This window comes from Mus musculus, chromosome 3 (genome assembly GCF_000001635.26).
Source record: "Mus musculus strain C57BL/6J chromosome 3, GRCm38.p6 C57BL/6J".
Taxonomy (NCBI): domain Eukaryota; kingdom Metazoa; phylum Chordata; class Mammalia; order Rodentia; family Muridae; genus Mus; species Mus musculus.
The window spans coordinates 28,117,559-28,134,126 of record NC_000069.6 but is presented as its reverse complement, the minus strand read 5'-3'; the positions used below and the strand labels follow the sequence as shown (position 1 = coordinate 28,134,126).

The 16,568-nt window shown below is 41.7% G+C and overlaps 1 protein-coding gene across 6 annotated transcripts in view; it reads right to left on the bottom strand.

Annotated features, from left to right (window-relative positions):
* Window positions 1–764: 764 nt before the first annotated feature.
* The window catches only part of Pld1 (phospholipase D1), a 194,904-nt gene continuing 179,100 nt past the window's right edge, over window positions 765–16,568 (bottom strand). For 3 of the 6 annotated variants that reach the window (NM_001164056.1, NM_001368667.1, NM_008875.4), the window contains 4 exons: window positions 13,299–13,433; window positions 9,401–9,554; window positions 3,697–3,814; window positions 765–2,613 (listed from right to left, as the gene is read on the bottom strand). In NM_001164056.1, coding sequence (NP_001157528.1) covers window positions 2,389–2,613; window positions 3,697–3,814; window positions 9,401–9,554; window positions 13,299–13,433 — 632 coding nt within the window. In that variant the 3' untranslated portion in view covers window positions 765–2,388. The remainder of the gene's footprint in view (window positions 2,614–3,696; window positions 3,815–9,400; window positions 9,555–13,298; window positions 13,434–16,568) is intronic. The other 3 variants (XM_017319490.2, XM_017319489.2, XM_017319491.2) reach the window with 1 other exon arrangement.

Genomic DNA, 16,568 nt, shown 5'->3' with positions numbered 1-16,568 from the left:
GCTTTTCAGGGCATAAAGTTCCCATTTTAAAGTCTTTATCAGATATGGTGATGTAATTTCTAGAAGGCAGTAGTGGTTCAACGAATGGCAGGCAATCAGCACGTGGTACAGCTCATGCTCATGTCCCATGCAGCTTGGTAGACTGTTAAATTCCGTAAACAGTTACCACAGGTATTCATTGTTGAATTTTCCACTAGACCCCTCCGAGTAAATATCTTAGCGTTGTACATTTGAGAAGATGCAGAGGGAAAACTTGGCGCAGATACCAGCAGTGGGACGCGTGTCCTAAAACTTAGTGTGGCAGCTCATCAGCTCCCTCTCCTGTATAATATTTTCACTCCACAAACATTTACCCACATGTCCTTTGTACTAGGCACTGTTTCAGAGTCTGAAGACAAACTAAACAACCTATGAAGTCTCTGCCGTGTCCAGGTACCATTCTAGTAGTGGAGACAAAGAAACACAGATTACAGGATTCGAAAGAGCAGAAGACGCCCTGTCTGAAACCTCCATGTCCTTCGTCTGGGGTAATAATGAAGTGAGGAGAGACTAACACTGGGTGCAGGAGTCTGTTGTACATCTGATGGGCAGGTCTACATCATTACTTCCTCCAATGTAACCCTCTGCTGTACCATGGGGAGGGTTAAAGTAAATGATTTATTATAGGTCTGTGCCAGACCTTTATGGTCTAATGAGAACATTTTGTACAAAATCAAGAACCAATTTTTTTTTTTACTGCTTTAAGGTTTTTTTTTTTTTAATTTAAATGAAACACAGTAAGCCTTCAGGTACTCCACATACACTGAATATCTTAAATATAATCAGATCTTTATCTGCATAAAGTGTCTTATTCACTAAAACTACAAAATGAAATGATTTCACCATCCTTGGCCATATAAGAAATAAGTTATTTATTCATAAAAACATGTTAATTTCCATTGTTGATTACAAATCCTACCTCATTTGTACAATGTTCCTCAGGGATGACACATCTTCCCTTGGATATAACTGTCACTCTGTTACTAACCTATATCACTGGCTTTGTGGTCCTGTGTCATTTTTACACCAGCACGTTTATTCATGAAAACATGGGTTGGGAGTTGCTTTGAAGAGCACCTTAAAGGAAATTTTACTCCAGCAATCCCTTTTGTTTACAATCACATAGGTACCTCGTATGCACAAGTCCCAGGCTTCCAGGAACCTGTAGACCCTCCCAGGATGCAAGAGGAGCTCTGAAATTTGGTCTACAAAGGGCATAATACCAGCTGAGAGGGAGCGTGGATACCCACATTTCAGATCGGAACAATGTGAGTTAGTGTTTCAGCTTCTTTGGGAGCTGTCTTGGAATGATACAACATGGTTAACAGTTCAAGCAAAGTAGAGGTCTTGTATAATCAATTGCCTTTTCCCCTAAAGAAGGTATAGTGGAAAACTGAAGGTAAAGCCTTTGATTCACTTGAAAGACAAATTACATCCACTGGCCTTATAATGGAGAAAATCAACTTGGTTCTGTCAATCCAGTGGCTAAGGAGGACATGGATTCTTCAGACAGACAGAAATCCTGTCCTTTATCTGAACTGGATTCCCACTGACATCTTGGAGGTCCCATCTGTGCGTATCTGGTTACAATGTTTTGACATATGCTGCACATGTTGACAAATGTTATCAGATGACAAGGACACAGCTGGGCAGTATCTTTGGGAACAGAGGGAAATCCTTCTTCAGTATTAGGATTTAATGCCTTCCTGTTATTAAGATACAGTATTGATGTCCTTAGAAGTGCTTAATGTATGTAGTTAGGTAGGCAAAGCCTGTTCTGTCCCTACAGTGACTGAAAAAGAACAAAGAACAATGTCTTGGCTTAGTAGATATGCTCACATTAGGATCAGGTTGGGTACAGGCATCATCTAGATCCTTGAGGACCATCAAAGCAGCTCTCCAACATCTTTCATTAATAAGCAATCTCTTAAACAGTGTTGTATGGATGACAAGGTGGGCCCCAGATGCATAAATGAACCTAAGAACAAGAGCATTCAGGCAACTTTTGGCAACTTGTATGGATCACGGTCACAGGCAGAGTCTTGTTAGCAAAGGAAATGGGTTTTGAAATACATGATGTAATTTGTGTCTGTGTTTGGTGTTATCTGAGCATATGCTATCGACAAGAACGTAGCTGTTTTTCTCAAGGACAAGTAGGGGGAATGATGAAGATCTGCTTATGTCCAGTGTCCTTATATCAGGGTGACCACTGCCACACCCAACCACTCTGAAGGAGTCCAGTGGGTAGGTGACAGGAGGCATCAGGCCCAACTCTGGCTGTGAAGTCCTTAGAAGTGAACATATATGAACTGTGGTCTTCAGGTTGGAAGACCCTCAGTTGCAAACAGTTTAAGTCCAAACCTCCATAGGCACAATGGCTTCTTTGGTTCCAACAGAAGGCAGCAGGTTCTCTTCTGATAAGAAATAGAGAGGGAACTGCACCAAGAACCCGCGGATCTTCCTCAGTTCTTCCTCGGCGCGAAGGCGATCCTCTTTTGCTAATATGGGCTTGTTTATAAAGTCCCGCAGCTGGATTAAATTGTGTACTTCATCATTGGGAAGGCACCGGAAGACCTGTTAAGATACAAATTGGAAGCTGAGCCACTTGCTTAAGGGCAAGCCCCGGTTCTTTATGAAAGGTAATCATTCCAACAGGCAAAATGTTTTGTAAAACATTCATTTTATGTCACAGCACAAGCCGAATGGGTTACTGTTCACAGCTGGGTGAAGTGACACATGCCTGTAATCCTGCACATGGGAGCTGAGGCAGGAGAATTACAAGTGTAAGACTAGCTTGCGCTATGTAGTAAGTCCTGGTTTCAACCAACCCAACCAACCTTAGTTGCAGCTTTTCTTTGCTAAAACACTGCTCATCTGTTTCCATTTTAAAAGGCCACTCCCACATTCTTATCCCAGTGCTATTATCCACAGAATAAAGTCAAGATAGCAGTAAGGAACACTTGCTTAAATGGAAATTTTAAAACAATTGCCCTACTCAAATTTCACTGGAGATTCTTGTCAAAGGGGAAAACTGCAAGTTCTGTTTTCTCTAACTTTTCACTTTGAAAGACACATATGGCAACACGTTTAGTGTTTGTAAGTATAACCCTTTGCTAACTGACATATGGTTCAGACATCAGAGCACTAAACCCTTGGGAATTTCAGAAGGTGTTGCATCAAAACATGGACAGGTACCTACAGAATCAACATCATCCCTGTGTCTAAGACACAAAATTCCACCGTGTCATGTCCAGCTTGATCCCATTATATCCAAAATGTTTTCAGCTTCCACCTTCTCATGACTGGTTGGTCATATGCCCCTGATGTGTTTGATGAGAGCTCTACATCCTATGGAGGACAGGGTACAGGGTATCACTAATGCCTCTTCTAAATGATAAGCCTTATAAAACTTTTGGTCTTTTTTTGGGGGGTGGGCCGGTGCTGGGGACTGAACCCAGGGCTTTGTGCATGCTAGGCACATGCCCAGCCACCGAGCTATGTCCCTAGCCCTTTGTTCTTTGTTTTTCAATGTCTACAGAGAGATAGTTTTACAACACAGAGATATATTGATTCTTTTATACTAATAATAGTCTATCTGTATCAATAAAACCATCATGAGAATAAAGAAAGGCAGGAGAAGGGTTAAGTATGTCTCACCTTATCATATATGGTAGCGTTTCGAGCTGCTGTTGAAACCCAAATCTCCTTGAAGAATTTGTCACTCACAGGATCCTGAAGGTCCTCACTTGGGTCAGAAAGATAACCCAGGACAAGTCTGAAACACAAGAACCCTCGAATTGAGTGATTGAGGTCAGAATTTTCCAGCAGTAACAGCAAGGCAGCTCAATAACAAGGACAGAGATCTTTTTCAAAGGAAGAAAGGGAAGCCATTAAACACATTAAAACTTCAGTTTTTTTCTAAAAGCATCCTTGTAGTGTGGCCTAAGATGGCCAGACCCTTGACCATGAAGGTTATACCCAAAGAACTAGTTCACTAAAGGTGCAGAACTCTATGGAAAGGCAATTGTAATTATGCTCATTTCACAGATAAAGGAATTTAAGTGGGAGAGATTATAAAAATCTGTTCCAGTTCATACAGCCGGTAAGAGAGAACACTGGTACTCCAACCAGGCCCTAGGGACTCCAGGTGACTTCTGAAGTGACCTCTCTTTTCCCTCTCTGCTTGATCTCTCCCCAAGCTCCCCACCTCCTTCTGATCTTACTCTTCCCTTTCATCTTCCTTCCCATCTCTTGGGGCATGCTTAACTCTTGGATATAGAAATGAGTAAGAAAACCATGGCAATCCTTTAATTTTGGAAAGACTGGAAATGAAGAGATGGTCAACCCTGGCAGAAAAATGAGTTATGGTTGTCACAAACAGAGCACGTGTTGGGAGGGAGAGATGGCTGTGGCCAGGGAACGTTTCCCTTCTATCCCTTGGTCACCAACTCCAGATGTGACTTTAAAAAGTTGGTATTATTCATTTTATTGAAAATAGATTGTTTTCTCATGCAATATATGCTGACTATAGTTTCCCTCCTTCTACTCTTCCCAGTCCCGCCCCTCCTCCCCTCCCCTCTGGATCCAGTCCTTTTCTGACTCATTATACAAGAACAGGGTTCTAAGAGAGAACAACCAAACATGACAAAATAAAATACAATAAGATAAAGTCAGCACTATTACATGGAAGCTGGACAAGGCAGCTGCAATGTTTTATGATTCAGAACAAGATCAAACTTTTCATAGTTCCCATCTCTGATCCTCCAGGTGAGGCTGGGCAGCCTAAGACTGTCTCACTACTGCAGGTGAGGCTGCAGAGCCTAGGACTGTCCCACTATTGCAGGTGAGGCTACAATAATTTTCATTTCAAAAGGTCCATTTGTTTCTAAAGAAGGCAGATTATTTGAGAGAAAATTAACCAAAACACTGACCACTAGGTTTAATAATGTTGACATCATTCCGTTGTCCTCTCTGTATTCAAGCAAATGTAGACTTACATCATTTTTAATGGTTGCTGAAACTCCCAGCATGTACAGTTTCTGTAACCAATTATTTTATGATGGCCATTTGTGTGGTGTTCAATTTCTTATGATGATGAGCAATATCACAACGAACGTAATTTAGACATAATATGTAATAGTTGGTGATTTTTTTTTACTATCATTAGGAGGAATTCCAGAATGCAAATTCCTGAGTTAAAGACTATTTGAAATTATTCTGAGAGAGGCTGTGCTACACCACACACTCTCTATGTGCCTTCACCCACAACTTGCAAAAGTTCAGTCTATTTCAGGGGAATTAAAGGCAACTCGTTTCTATCTCAGGTTGCACTTGTTTTGCGACACAAAATCTCTTTAAAACAGGTGCAACCGGCACCATAAATCCACAGCAATTCTTGAGAGCCATAATCTCAAAGTCTATTGCTGCTTCAAATAATGTTTCCTGTAGCTTACATGAGAAAAACTTTAAAAAGAGGACCCAAGCAAGGATGTTTGCATACCCCAGCAGGCTGCTGAGAATTCAAGCAGAATTTTACTGCGCCAAATCTGAAGGGCAGAAAGCCTATGACCATGAATTAATTAGAATTAAGTACTGAGAATTAATAGTACCATTTGCTCAGGACACGTATGAGGAGCTGGAGACTCAGTGTAGGGCATTTCCATGAGTTTGTTCTTAAAATAAGAGGTGAAGTAACGTATCCACCAATTTATAAGTTAAGGGCTTGTCTGTAGGAAAACTAGTTAGAAAGTCTCTATCGGCACTAATTTGTTCTAGAATATTTCTCCTGTTAGTGTTGAACTGCATGAAAATGAATAACAAAAATATCTGAAAAAGTTTGGGTGACCTTTTGAGGACAAGATTTAAAGAAAAGGGCTTTGATTTCATGCCTCTGTATATCTAATATTTAGCCACAAAATGTAGGAGGGCAGAAACACTGCAAAAAAATGTTATTTCTGTTCTTTCTATTCCACACACCTAGCATCTTAGCTCGTTCTGAGCTCACGTGTGTAGCTGATGGCTTCTGGTAAGTGATAGTTGTATCTGTAAAGTTGGGATACTTAATGGACTGTTTGGCTCACAGTTGTGACAGTCAGTGCAGAACCCTGATGGCTGATTCTGTCTCCAGAATTGATTTCACATTGAAATGTGTCTGTTAGTTTCTATTCAAAAATAGCCCAGATTGGAAAATGGATTAAAGCTGCATGTTAAAGAGAGAAAATGACTGTGCTCTAGGCTTCAATATTATCTCTGGGAACACTTCTAATAAAGGGAAGAAAATTGACATGATTTTTTGTGGTGATTTTAAATACATTAATATATTATCCGTTTTTGCCACTGGGGTAAAGTTAAAATAATTGTTCAAGAACAACCGCCTTGCTCCAAAGCTGCAGGATCTTGATGATACAGGACAACAACAGAACATCCTAGAGGCGTTCCAGTGAGGCCCCAGTATTGATGGTGTAGCCGAAGCCAGAGCCCTCGAGCCAGGCCAATAACTCATTGCAATGAACATTTCCAAGCAAAGATGTGTGGACAGAGGGAGATACCACAGCTTCCATGGCGAGGCGGTTTTAATGTTGTTGTTTGTTTGTTTTAGTTTCTGTGGTGGGAGGGGGTTTGCAAGGGTGGAGGGTTGATATGAAGGGATGGGGGACTGAGTAGAATTGGGGTGCATGATGTGAAATTCATAGAGAATCAATAAAAAGTTTAAAAAAAAAAAAAGGACAGCTGTTTTTTAAGCCAGTGTGAAAATTGTCAGGAAGAATAACAACACACCAAGGCGTTAACAGGAAAATGAAGTTTTACCAAAGATTAGTCCTCCTGCTAGGAAATCTTAAATTTTCAGTAAAGAATATGAGCTGGGCACAGGGAGATGGCTCAGCTGGTTACAGGCTTGCGTTGAAGCATGAGGACGTGAATTTAATCCCCCAAACCCACAGTGGTGTGTGCTGTTAGCCCAGTGCTGGAAAGGAGGCGACAGGGAGATTGCAGGGGCTAATATCCAATCTATATAAAGAAGTCAAGAAGTTAGACTCCAGAAAACCAAACAACCCTATTAAAAAATGGGGTACAGAGCTAAACAAAGAATTCTCAACTGAGGAATACCAAATGGCTGAGAAGCACCTAAAAAAAAATTGGTGTTTTTATATATGCCAAATTTCTACAAGAGAAAATGAGCTGAAAAGAAGAATCATGTCCCTCTATATTTAGTATACACCTGAAGATGTATAAAGAAGTTCACTACTTTAAAAAGAATACTGAAATTTACCCACAACAGGACAGGACAGGACATATTTTCAGTTTACAAAGTGAAATATTTCCTTGTGTATGCTGTAATAGGAAGCCAGTGGGTTGAATAGCAGGGTACTAATTTTAAATTCTCCCTGCTAAACAAAACAAATTAACAATAATTTTCTGAAATATCAGTGGTTTGAAAGAATTCTCACTGCACTAAACAGTTAGTAATAAAGTAATATAGCGATAAAAGCTGTTGAAAGGTACTGAAATATTTTGAGGCATGGCTCAGTTCTTCAAGCTGAGAACAAAGAATGAATGTGTCTGAATATGAATGTAGCCAGGTCTGGCGAGCTAGGTTGGCTAGTACTGAAGAAAGGTGGCTGATATGTAGTCAAGGCGAGCAGTACCTGTACATTCCCTCTCTGTGTGAGCCAGAGTCCATGTGCACCATTAAAGCATGAAGGATCAAGACAGTGGTTTTACAGGACATCCCTCCTGCAAGCAGCATGAAACACAACCTTCAACTATGTTAGAAGCACATGGTATGTCTTACCATAAGGCCACTATTGGGAACACAGAGGTTCTTGCCACAGATACACACTGAAGAAACCAGAAATGCTAGACAGGACCATTTTTTCAATAGATGTATAGCCTGCATTTTCACCCAGAAGGTTGGGAATGGAGATGGTTAATAACCTGGTGATTTACTGTATCTGTAGGGCTAAGCCATACCAAACTCCCACAGGCAAGATGTGAAGTGGCTAATAGTCTAGGTAACCTTTGTGTTATCTGTAAGGTCGGAGCTTGAGAGACCAACCTCCCACAACCAGGACCAGAGGTGGCTAATAGTCCAAATGACCTCTGTGCTATCTGTATGATCAAGACCACACCAGACCTTCCTATAGGGCCTTAAGATAGATAGTACATATAGCTTAGGTCTAGAATCAGTCTTCATGGAGGCAGTGACATGTCCTTTGAAAACAGTTGTGATGTAATTATGCCTCTTTGTGCACAGGGTATTATGTTACATCAGGAAACACTTTTTTCCCAAGTTGTGTTATATTTAAAGATGCTTATGATAAACTACTCAGGGTCAGAAAGCAGAAGTCTGAACCAATACTGGCTAACTAAATCATGTTGAATCAGACTTCCTTCTTGTCTCACTCTGCCCCCTCACAGGTCTCAAGTGAAATCACATCACAGCTGCAACAATTCTAGAATCATAAACTATAGACCTCCTGCCAAGGTCTACAGATAGGAGAGAGGTCAAAGTATTGGCAGACCATGTAGGGTTAATGTATGTGAAAGGGTTTTACCTGTTCTTTGTTTAGTTCTGAGGGAAGGAGCCAGACAGCAGTGAGCAATGGAGGAACGAAGTACCATGACTGAACAGGGTAAAAGAAGAGCACGTGATAACAAACTGAAGGAGCTACGGGGAGTTAGAACCTCACCAGGCCAGCAACAGCCCTTAATCCCTTAGGGTCACACAGTCCTCGCTTCATAGCAGTCAGTATTCTGTCTATCTTGTGGAAAACCAGAGAAGTCCTTTTAAACCATGGAAGTGTGATACTCACACTTAAATCTGAGACCAGCAACTACGGGAGTTCTTTGGGTAATACCTAACATATCCCTGTAATTCATCTGCAGATACTCATGTCACAGTGCCTGTGGAGGTCAGGAAACCTTGTGGGAGTCACTTCTCTCCTTCCACGTGTGACAGCCTGAAGATTCTCTCTTTCCACCTTGTGAGCTGAGAGGATTGAACTAAGAACTTCAGACTTTCCGGGGGCAGTGTTTTCACATGCTAGATCACCTTGTATATTCTGAATTTTTAAAAAGTGAAATTACTTTTAAAATCTTACACAAATCCTACCTATATAGTTTGACCTGGTCTGTAATAAATCAATTACATTTAAAAGGGGAATTCATGGTATTGTACAAAAAAAGATGATAGACTATTAAAATACATGTATGTATGTATGTATGTTTAAAGCCATATATATATATAGAACATGTCTAAATGAAAAAAGAATCTAGCATGGTAGAGGAGCCAAGGGTGAAGGTAACCCTGAGCCCCTGCTCTGTGAAACTAATAATACAACCATGGCTCTGCAGGGCTGACCTGAAGCACTCCAGGCGAAGGTCTCGGGCAAAGCGACCAGCCTGATATTCCTTTCCATCCATCACCGATGGGACCGTCTCTGTGTCCTGCACTATGACAGCCATTTCGCTGTCTCGCTTCCCCAGCATGCTCCGGTCATTGATGTTGGCAGAACCTAAAAGGAGAACCCACAGACACACTCAAGCTTCTTCTCATGACAGCCACCAACAATAAGTTCTCACTCCATGCTTTGTGGCTCACAGAACCCCAACTCTGCATAAGTCATCTAGGGAAGAGGCAGTTTAGGGGTGTGGGGGCCTCCTGAGAACGAGCCCAAGTATGAACTATATCATTCTAGGCCAGCCATTGGAATGCCGTCATCTTTGTCAGTGATTAGCTTAGGGGATGGCACCTGGCATGGTTCTGGACCAAGTGAGGACATGGAGGACCAAGGGAGAGCATGGAAGAGCAAAAAGTGCCATGGAAGGGAAAAGGGCTGTGTAGAGGAGCAAGGTGATTGGTACCAGGATCAACTGAGACAGTAAAGGAGCAAATGGCTGTGCAGGACACACAATTGAGGGAACTCCTCAGAGGCAGCTTTACCTCGTAGCTCGCTACGAGGGCAGCTGAAGGAGGTGCTGCCGGAACAAGGGGCTCTGTTCTACTTTCAGCTGAAGGAGCTCTTCAGAAGTGACTTAAAGAAAATGGTTTGTGAACAAATTAAAAATGTCAAATTTCCTTATCCTTATGAAGAGCCACTACCTGGTGCCTCGAAGGAGCCATGGGCTTAAAGGTAAGTCCCTCTCACTGGAAAAGACTGCGTTCGATTGTGAGGGAGAGCTGCCTCTGCATGCCTGTGCATCTGCAGACAGCTCCCAGATGTGTGTCCAGCCTCAAATGCGTCCCTGTTCTCAGCCCCCAGAATACACTGGTGAATGAACTGAGGTTTCCGCATAAATGAGCTCTGAAAACAAACCATCAGAAACTGACCGTGCTTTAACACAAATGACGGCGATTCTTGTGATAGCCAGGAAATAATAGTAACAAACCAGGGAGTAGCTACAGTTGAAAAGAAAGGACAGGCCTGTCAGATCTGCAAATGGTAAATATATAAACAACAACAGCAAAAAAGGGAGCTGAAAATTATGTAATACATGTGAGCTGAGATATAACAAACAAAGGGCATTACTTTACTATTTCAGAGAAACAAATAACAAGACTAAAATGCAACCACACCGCATGTCAGCAGGTATAGACTCTAGAGCTACATAAAAGAATTCTAAGCTATTTCTTTTCTCTCTTTTTTTTAAAATGACTGTTTCAGACTTCTGTGCATGTATGCATTTTTTCTGTATTTTTCTTTAATTGAGAATAGATTCTTCTCATACATGTATTGTGATTATGGTTCCCCTCCTGCACCTTCTTCCAGCCTCTACCCACTTCCCCTCTTATCCAAATCTACACCCTGTCTATCATTTGAAAATAGACAGGCATATAATTCCAAATAATATAAAATTAGATAAAACAAAATCAAACAAACTAGAATAGAACAAAGACAAGAAACCAAAGAAACACATGATAGAGACAGACACAGAGTTTTCACACACAGCAATCTCTTAAAATCACAAAACCAAAAAATGTAATTTATATTCAAAGGACCTGAAAGGTTAAAAAAAAAAACAGTCCAGGCAAAGCATTATGAGACAAAGACCACCCTACCTCCACCACCAATGCTACTGAATTCATTTTTTTTTGTTGGTCACCTACTGGCCATAGGGCCCAGTGAAACTGTTGAAAGAAACTAATCTTCCCTTTGTGAGCAGTTCTCAGTGGCAGAGAGTCTGGGTTAGGGATGGGGTCTAGTGTCCACTTCCCCCTCTCATCTGGCTTAGACCTATGTGTGACCATGGACACTGGCACAGTCTCTGTAAGGTTAGATGCGTCAGTACTGTTGTCTAGTAATGTTGGTTTCCTTCATGTCTTCCATGCCCACTGGCTCTTAACAATCATTCCACTTCCTTCTTCTGTGGGTTTCTCTGAGGCCTGAGGGAAAGGGTTTGATGGGGACATCCCATTTAGGACTGAGTATTCTAGAGACTCCCACTCTCTGCTTATTGTCAAGTTGCAGGAGAAGCTTCTCTGATGATGGCTGAGCAAGGCATTGATCTATGACTATAGCTGAATGTCATTAGGTGTCATTTTTGTGCCAAGGTCCTTTATGAGAATAATAATAGTTGCTTTTCCCCTAGATACCTGGCCTACATGGTGTCAGGTTCTTGGCCACCCAAGCAGTACTGGATATGGGTTCCATCTCACGGAATGGCCTTAACTCCAATCAGATATTGGTTTGTCACTCTCCCAAGCTCTGTACTACCTGTATCACTAGTGCATCTTGCAGGTGGGTCACTACTGTCGATGGAAGGATGTGTAGCTGGGTTGGTGTTGACCTGTCTCCTTTGGTAGCATGCGGGGTACCTTCCAGCACCATTAGGAAGGCACCAGCTCCACTTCTCCACGTTCAATGAATTGTGCAGTTGTCATCAGTAACAGGGCCTACTCTCAGTTTTGTGGAGAACCAATAGCCTTGGCAGTAACATGGGTTCCCATGTGGCTCTTTTGACCAAAACCTTATTCCTGGATGATGAGAGCTACCCAGCTGGGGCTTCATAGTCCCCATTATTTGGCAATTTGATCCTCCCATTCTAGCCCCCCCCACACACACACCTTATTTGTCCATAATTATATTATTTCCCTTTCCTAGGGAGATCCATCCCTGCCCTCCAATCCCTTACTCTATCGCTAACTTCCATGGTTATATGGGTTGTAGCCTGATTATTGAAGACTTAACAGCTAACATCACATGGAAGTGAATACATTCCATATCTGCCTTTTGGGGTCTGGGGTACTTCACTAAGGATGATTTTCCCCCTAGCGCCATGCATTTACCTGTGAGTTTTATTATTTAACTTTTTAGCAGCTGAGTAACATTCCATTGTGTTAATGCAACATAACATTTTCTTTAACTATGCATCCATTATGAATGAATTGATTTCCATTATCTAGACTGTTTCCGATTTCTGGCTACTATAAATGAATGGACATCGTTGAGCGAGTGTCACTGTACTAGGACAAAATGTCCTTTGGGTGTATGCTCAAGATAGCTGAATCTTGAGGTGGACTGATTCCCAGCTTCCTGCAGAGCCACCACACTGATTTCCATCGTGGCTGTACAAGTCTTCACTCCCATCAGCAATGGAGGACTGGTCCCCTCACTCGCATCCTTGCCAGCATGAGCTGTCATTTATTGATTTTGGCCATCCTGACTGGTATACAATGAAATCTCAAACCAGTTTAAATTATTTGAATTTCCCTGATGACTAAGGATGTTAAACACTTCTTTAAGTGCTACTTGGCCATTTGTGTTTCCTCTTTTGAGAATTAAAACCTATTAAAATCTGTAGCCCATTTTAAAAATTGGGTTTTCTTGACATCCAGTTTTTTGAGTTCTTTTTATATTATAGATACCAACCCACTATCAGATGAATATTGCTAAAACTCTTCTCCTATTCTGTAGCTCAGTCTGTTTGGAGGACATCGTCCTCTGCCGTACAGAAGCTTTTTGGTTTCATGAGCTCTCATTTACTAATTGTTCTTAGTACCTGTGCCGACAGTGTTCTGTTTAGAACTGTAGTACTGTAATATGTGCAAAGTCCCTTTCATTGCTCTGATTTTTAATACTTGATTAAAAACAAAAACACACAAAATGGTTTAGGAAGAGTACAACAGAAGAGAACTGTCTCTGAAACAGTCTAGGGTTATATGGCAGTGTCTCTGCTGCCGAGGCAGTATGGGGAAGCAAGGGTAATTGAGGCAGAGGGCTGTCGGTGACAAAAAGCACAGCCACAGGCCACACACTTACCAATAATAACTGTGTTGTCGTCAGCAATTAACAACTTGCTGTGGACGTAGATGAGCTCGGTGACTAGGTTTCCTTCCAGCTCTGCATGTGTTCTCAGTCCACAAAACGATATGTAATTTATCCACTTATTACCAACTGGGAATCAAAAGAAAAATACTAAAATCAATATCACCATGCCCAACTAAGGTACTTCAATTTTTTTTTTAACCAGATATATATGCCACTTAAGCAGGCTACTTAGAATACAGGTATACAATATGGTAATGTGTACACAAACACACACACACACACACATACATTTCTTTTGCAAAATTTAACCAGGAAAGTACAAGAGAATTTACATTAATAACTTGGATGAGTATCTTAGCTTCATTCTGTTGCTGTAACAAAACACTGTAGGCAAAAGCATCTTAGGAGAGGAAAGGCTTTGCCTTATTCTTCCAGATCCCAGTCCATCACTGAGCGAAGGCAGGGCGGGAGCTCCAGGCAAGAGCATAAGCAGGATCCAGAAGAGCGATGCTTGCTACCTCACTCTCTGGCTTATTCCCTGGCTCACGCTTAGCTCTTTTCTCATCCATCCCAAGACCGCCTTGCCAGGGTTGGTGCAGTTCACAGTAGACTGGGCTCTCTGTCAATTAACAGTAAGGACAATCCCTTACAGATATGTCCACAGGCGAATCTGAGGTAAGCAATCCCTCCTTTGAGATTCCCTTCTGAGATGACTCTATGCTATGTCATTAAAGCTAATGAGGACAATGACTACATTTTTCTAAAAAATCATATTGTAATGTCTTTTCTCTTTGGCTGATGCAATCTGGAAATATACCCCAATTTGAACCTTTTAATGAGTTCGTGGGTTAACTACTGAGGAGAGAAGGCAGAAAAGGCAACACAAGATTTCAGTGATACAAGAGGACAAATTCAAGTCAGAACCATAAAATATATGTAGCACATTCAGCGCCAGAAGCATTTTAGTCTGTTTACTATGGCTACAGAGAAATGATGCCAATTAAAGAATCTTCCCCTGGGAGAGGGAGGAGTGCTGTGAACTGCTGTCTTAAACGCATAGCCACCGTTCTTAGGAACTCACAGCAGCTGTGGCTACCATTACAAGATGGGGACCCAACAACATTGCATCATGGGTGGGGCTGGAGCCTATGAGGTTCCAACCCTCCCTGAAGAGCTATTGGCACTTAGTGACTGGGGAAGGAGGGACCATTTTCTTCAGTGGTATAGCTACTGAAAAGTTGTCCACGCTTCTGAAGACAATGTTAATTAATCTCAGTGAGTCACTGGAAAACTAAAATAAACAATATGAAAGTAGGAATGGGGTTGGTTGGGAAGGAGGAGATGAGAGAGGGCAGCAAGAGGTAAAAATGAAAACACATTGTAGGCATGTATGCAACTGTCAACGAATTCTCGCTTTTAGACCATTAATGATAGGTAAGAGGGAGATTTTGTTTAGAGTGAACAGTTCTAGGCTTGTACTGTGACTAGCAGCTCACTCAACTAGCAGACTCACTCATCATGTGACAAGACTTGCAATCCACACCCGACTATAGTCACCACCACCATCTGAGTGTTGTCTTAAGGTCTTATGGTCCCCTCCCTCAAGCTGTTGTTCTGCACAAAGTCCGAGCCTCAGAACAAATGAGAGGACCCAAGCCAAATCATATTCCGTATCATATCATTTTCTTTAGAAGATTATGAACACAGTAATAGACCGAGTGGAAACTCATGGTCTGTTTGCTGTGCCTCCCATTTCTTATGCAGGCTTTCTACTTTGCCATGGATGCTCTAGTAATTCAGGTATCTTGGAAAGAAACTCATTCTTAGGTTCACGAGGGGAGTCTGGCACTGACAGATCATCCTTCATCTATGTGTGTGGATGATCTCAGAGCACGGACAAAAAGAGCTGAGTTGATGTTGCTTCTTGTTATACCATTCTACATACAGGAAAACAAAAGTCCTACATACATGAAATATTCACATGTTAACACATGTTCCATTAGAACAGCATTTAAGGTCCAGGTGCGTTTCAACTTCAGCAGCAGGTTACATGAGATCTAGGGCAGCCATGAGAACACCTAACACAAAGTCACAAACGTCCTTAAAACATTGTCAGTTGGGAGATGGGGCACAATTTTTTGTAACTCAATTATACAGTTCTCAAGTATGAATTTTGTAGATGGCAAGATCAAAAGATTGGACATGCCTGGACTATTACTCCTTTAAAAAAAAAAATCTTCTCTGGCTAAAGAGAGGGAAATGTGTCCTCTTTGAAGTTCTTCATGTCCATAAAATTCCTGGAAAATATTTCCAAAACTTCTTCATCTTTATAGGTATTGTAGAATTCATTTCTCCTGCACCAGGGCTTCCCCCTATGGCTTCTATCATCATTGCTACAAAGGGCCACCAAGCCTGAGCTTTGGATTACTCTGTATCATCTGGGGCTGTCCCGTGATCCAGACTATAATTCTTTAAGACTTAAAACAGTTTTTCAATAGAGTCATGGAGAAAAGCCTTTACCAAAGTAAATATTTTTTAGCATGAATTTTTCTATGAAAACTTCACAGAATCCACTAAACAGAGGTTCTCAGTGTACATAAGGCCCACCCCATCTTTGTAAGACTTGCTAAAGGCAGATTGCTGGGCTCCAGGTGTGGTTCAATGGAAGATGGCCTGTGGAGGTCTTTAAGGCCCCAGGAAAGTTAAAGGGAGGGAGGGAAGGGGGAGAGAAGGTGAGGGGGGGAACAGGAAATGGGGAGAAGGGGGGAAAGGTAAAATGTCAGCATACAGAAACACAGGGTGAAGGTTCAAATAGAGCCCCGAAACTGCCCTACAGACTGAAATTAGCACTGTCTCAGGAGCAAAGGCCATTGCCTCACAAACCTGACAACCTGAGTTTGATTACTGGAACCCAGGAAAAGGCAGAAGGAGAGAACTGACTCCTGAATGTCGTCCCTGACCTCCACACTCACAAGGTGGCATGTGCTTCCACCAGTAATACTGAAATGAACACATTGTACAAAAAGTCGAACATATTTAAAAATCATTTTGAAAAGATCAGCCTGAATTTTAAGATGTGGCATGGTTTATACTGTGAAAACTCTGGCTTGTGAGGTCCCACGGTAGACCTAGGGCACATTGGCCAAGCACCTGTCAGTCACAGTCCATACTACCTGCCACTCTGCCTCCTCCAGACAGTGAGGATCATGTGTGAAAAATGGCCTTGAGGAGAAAGCTAACAGTATAGAGTCTAAAGGAGGA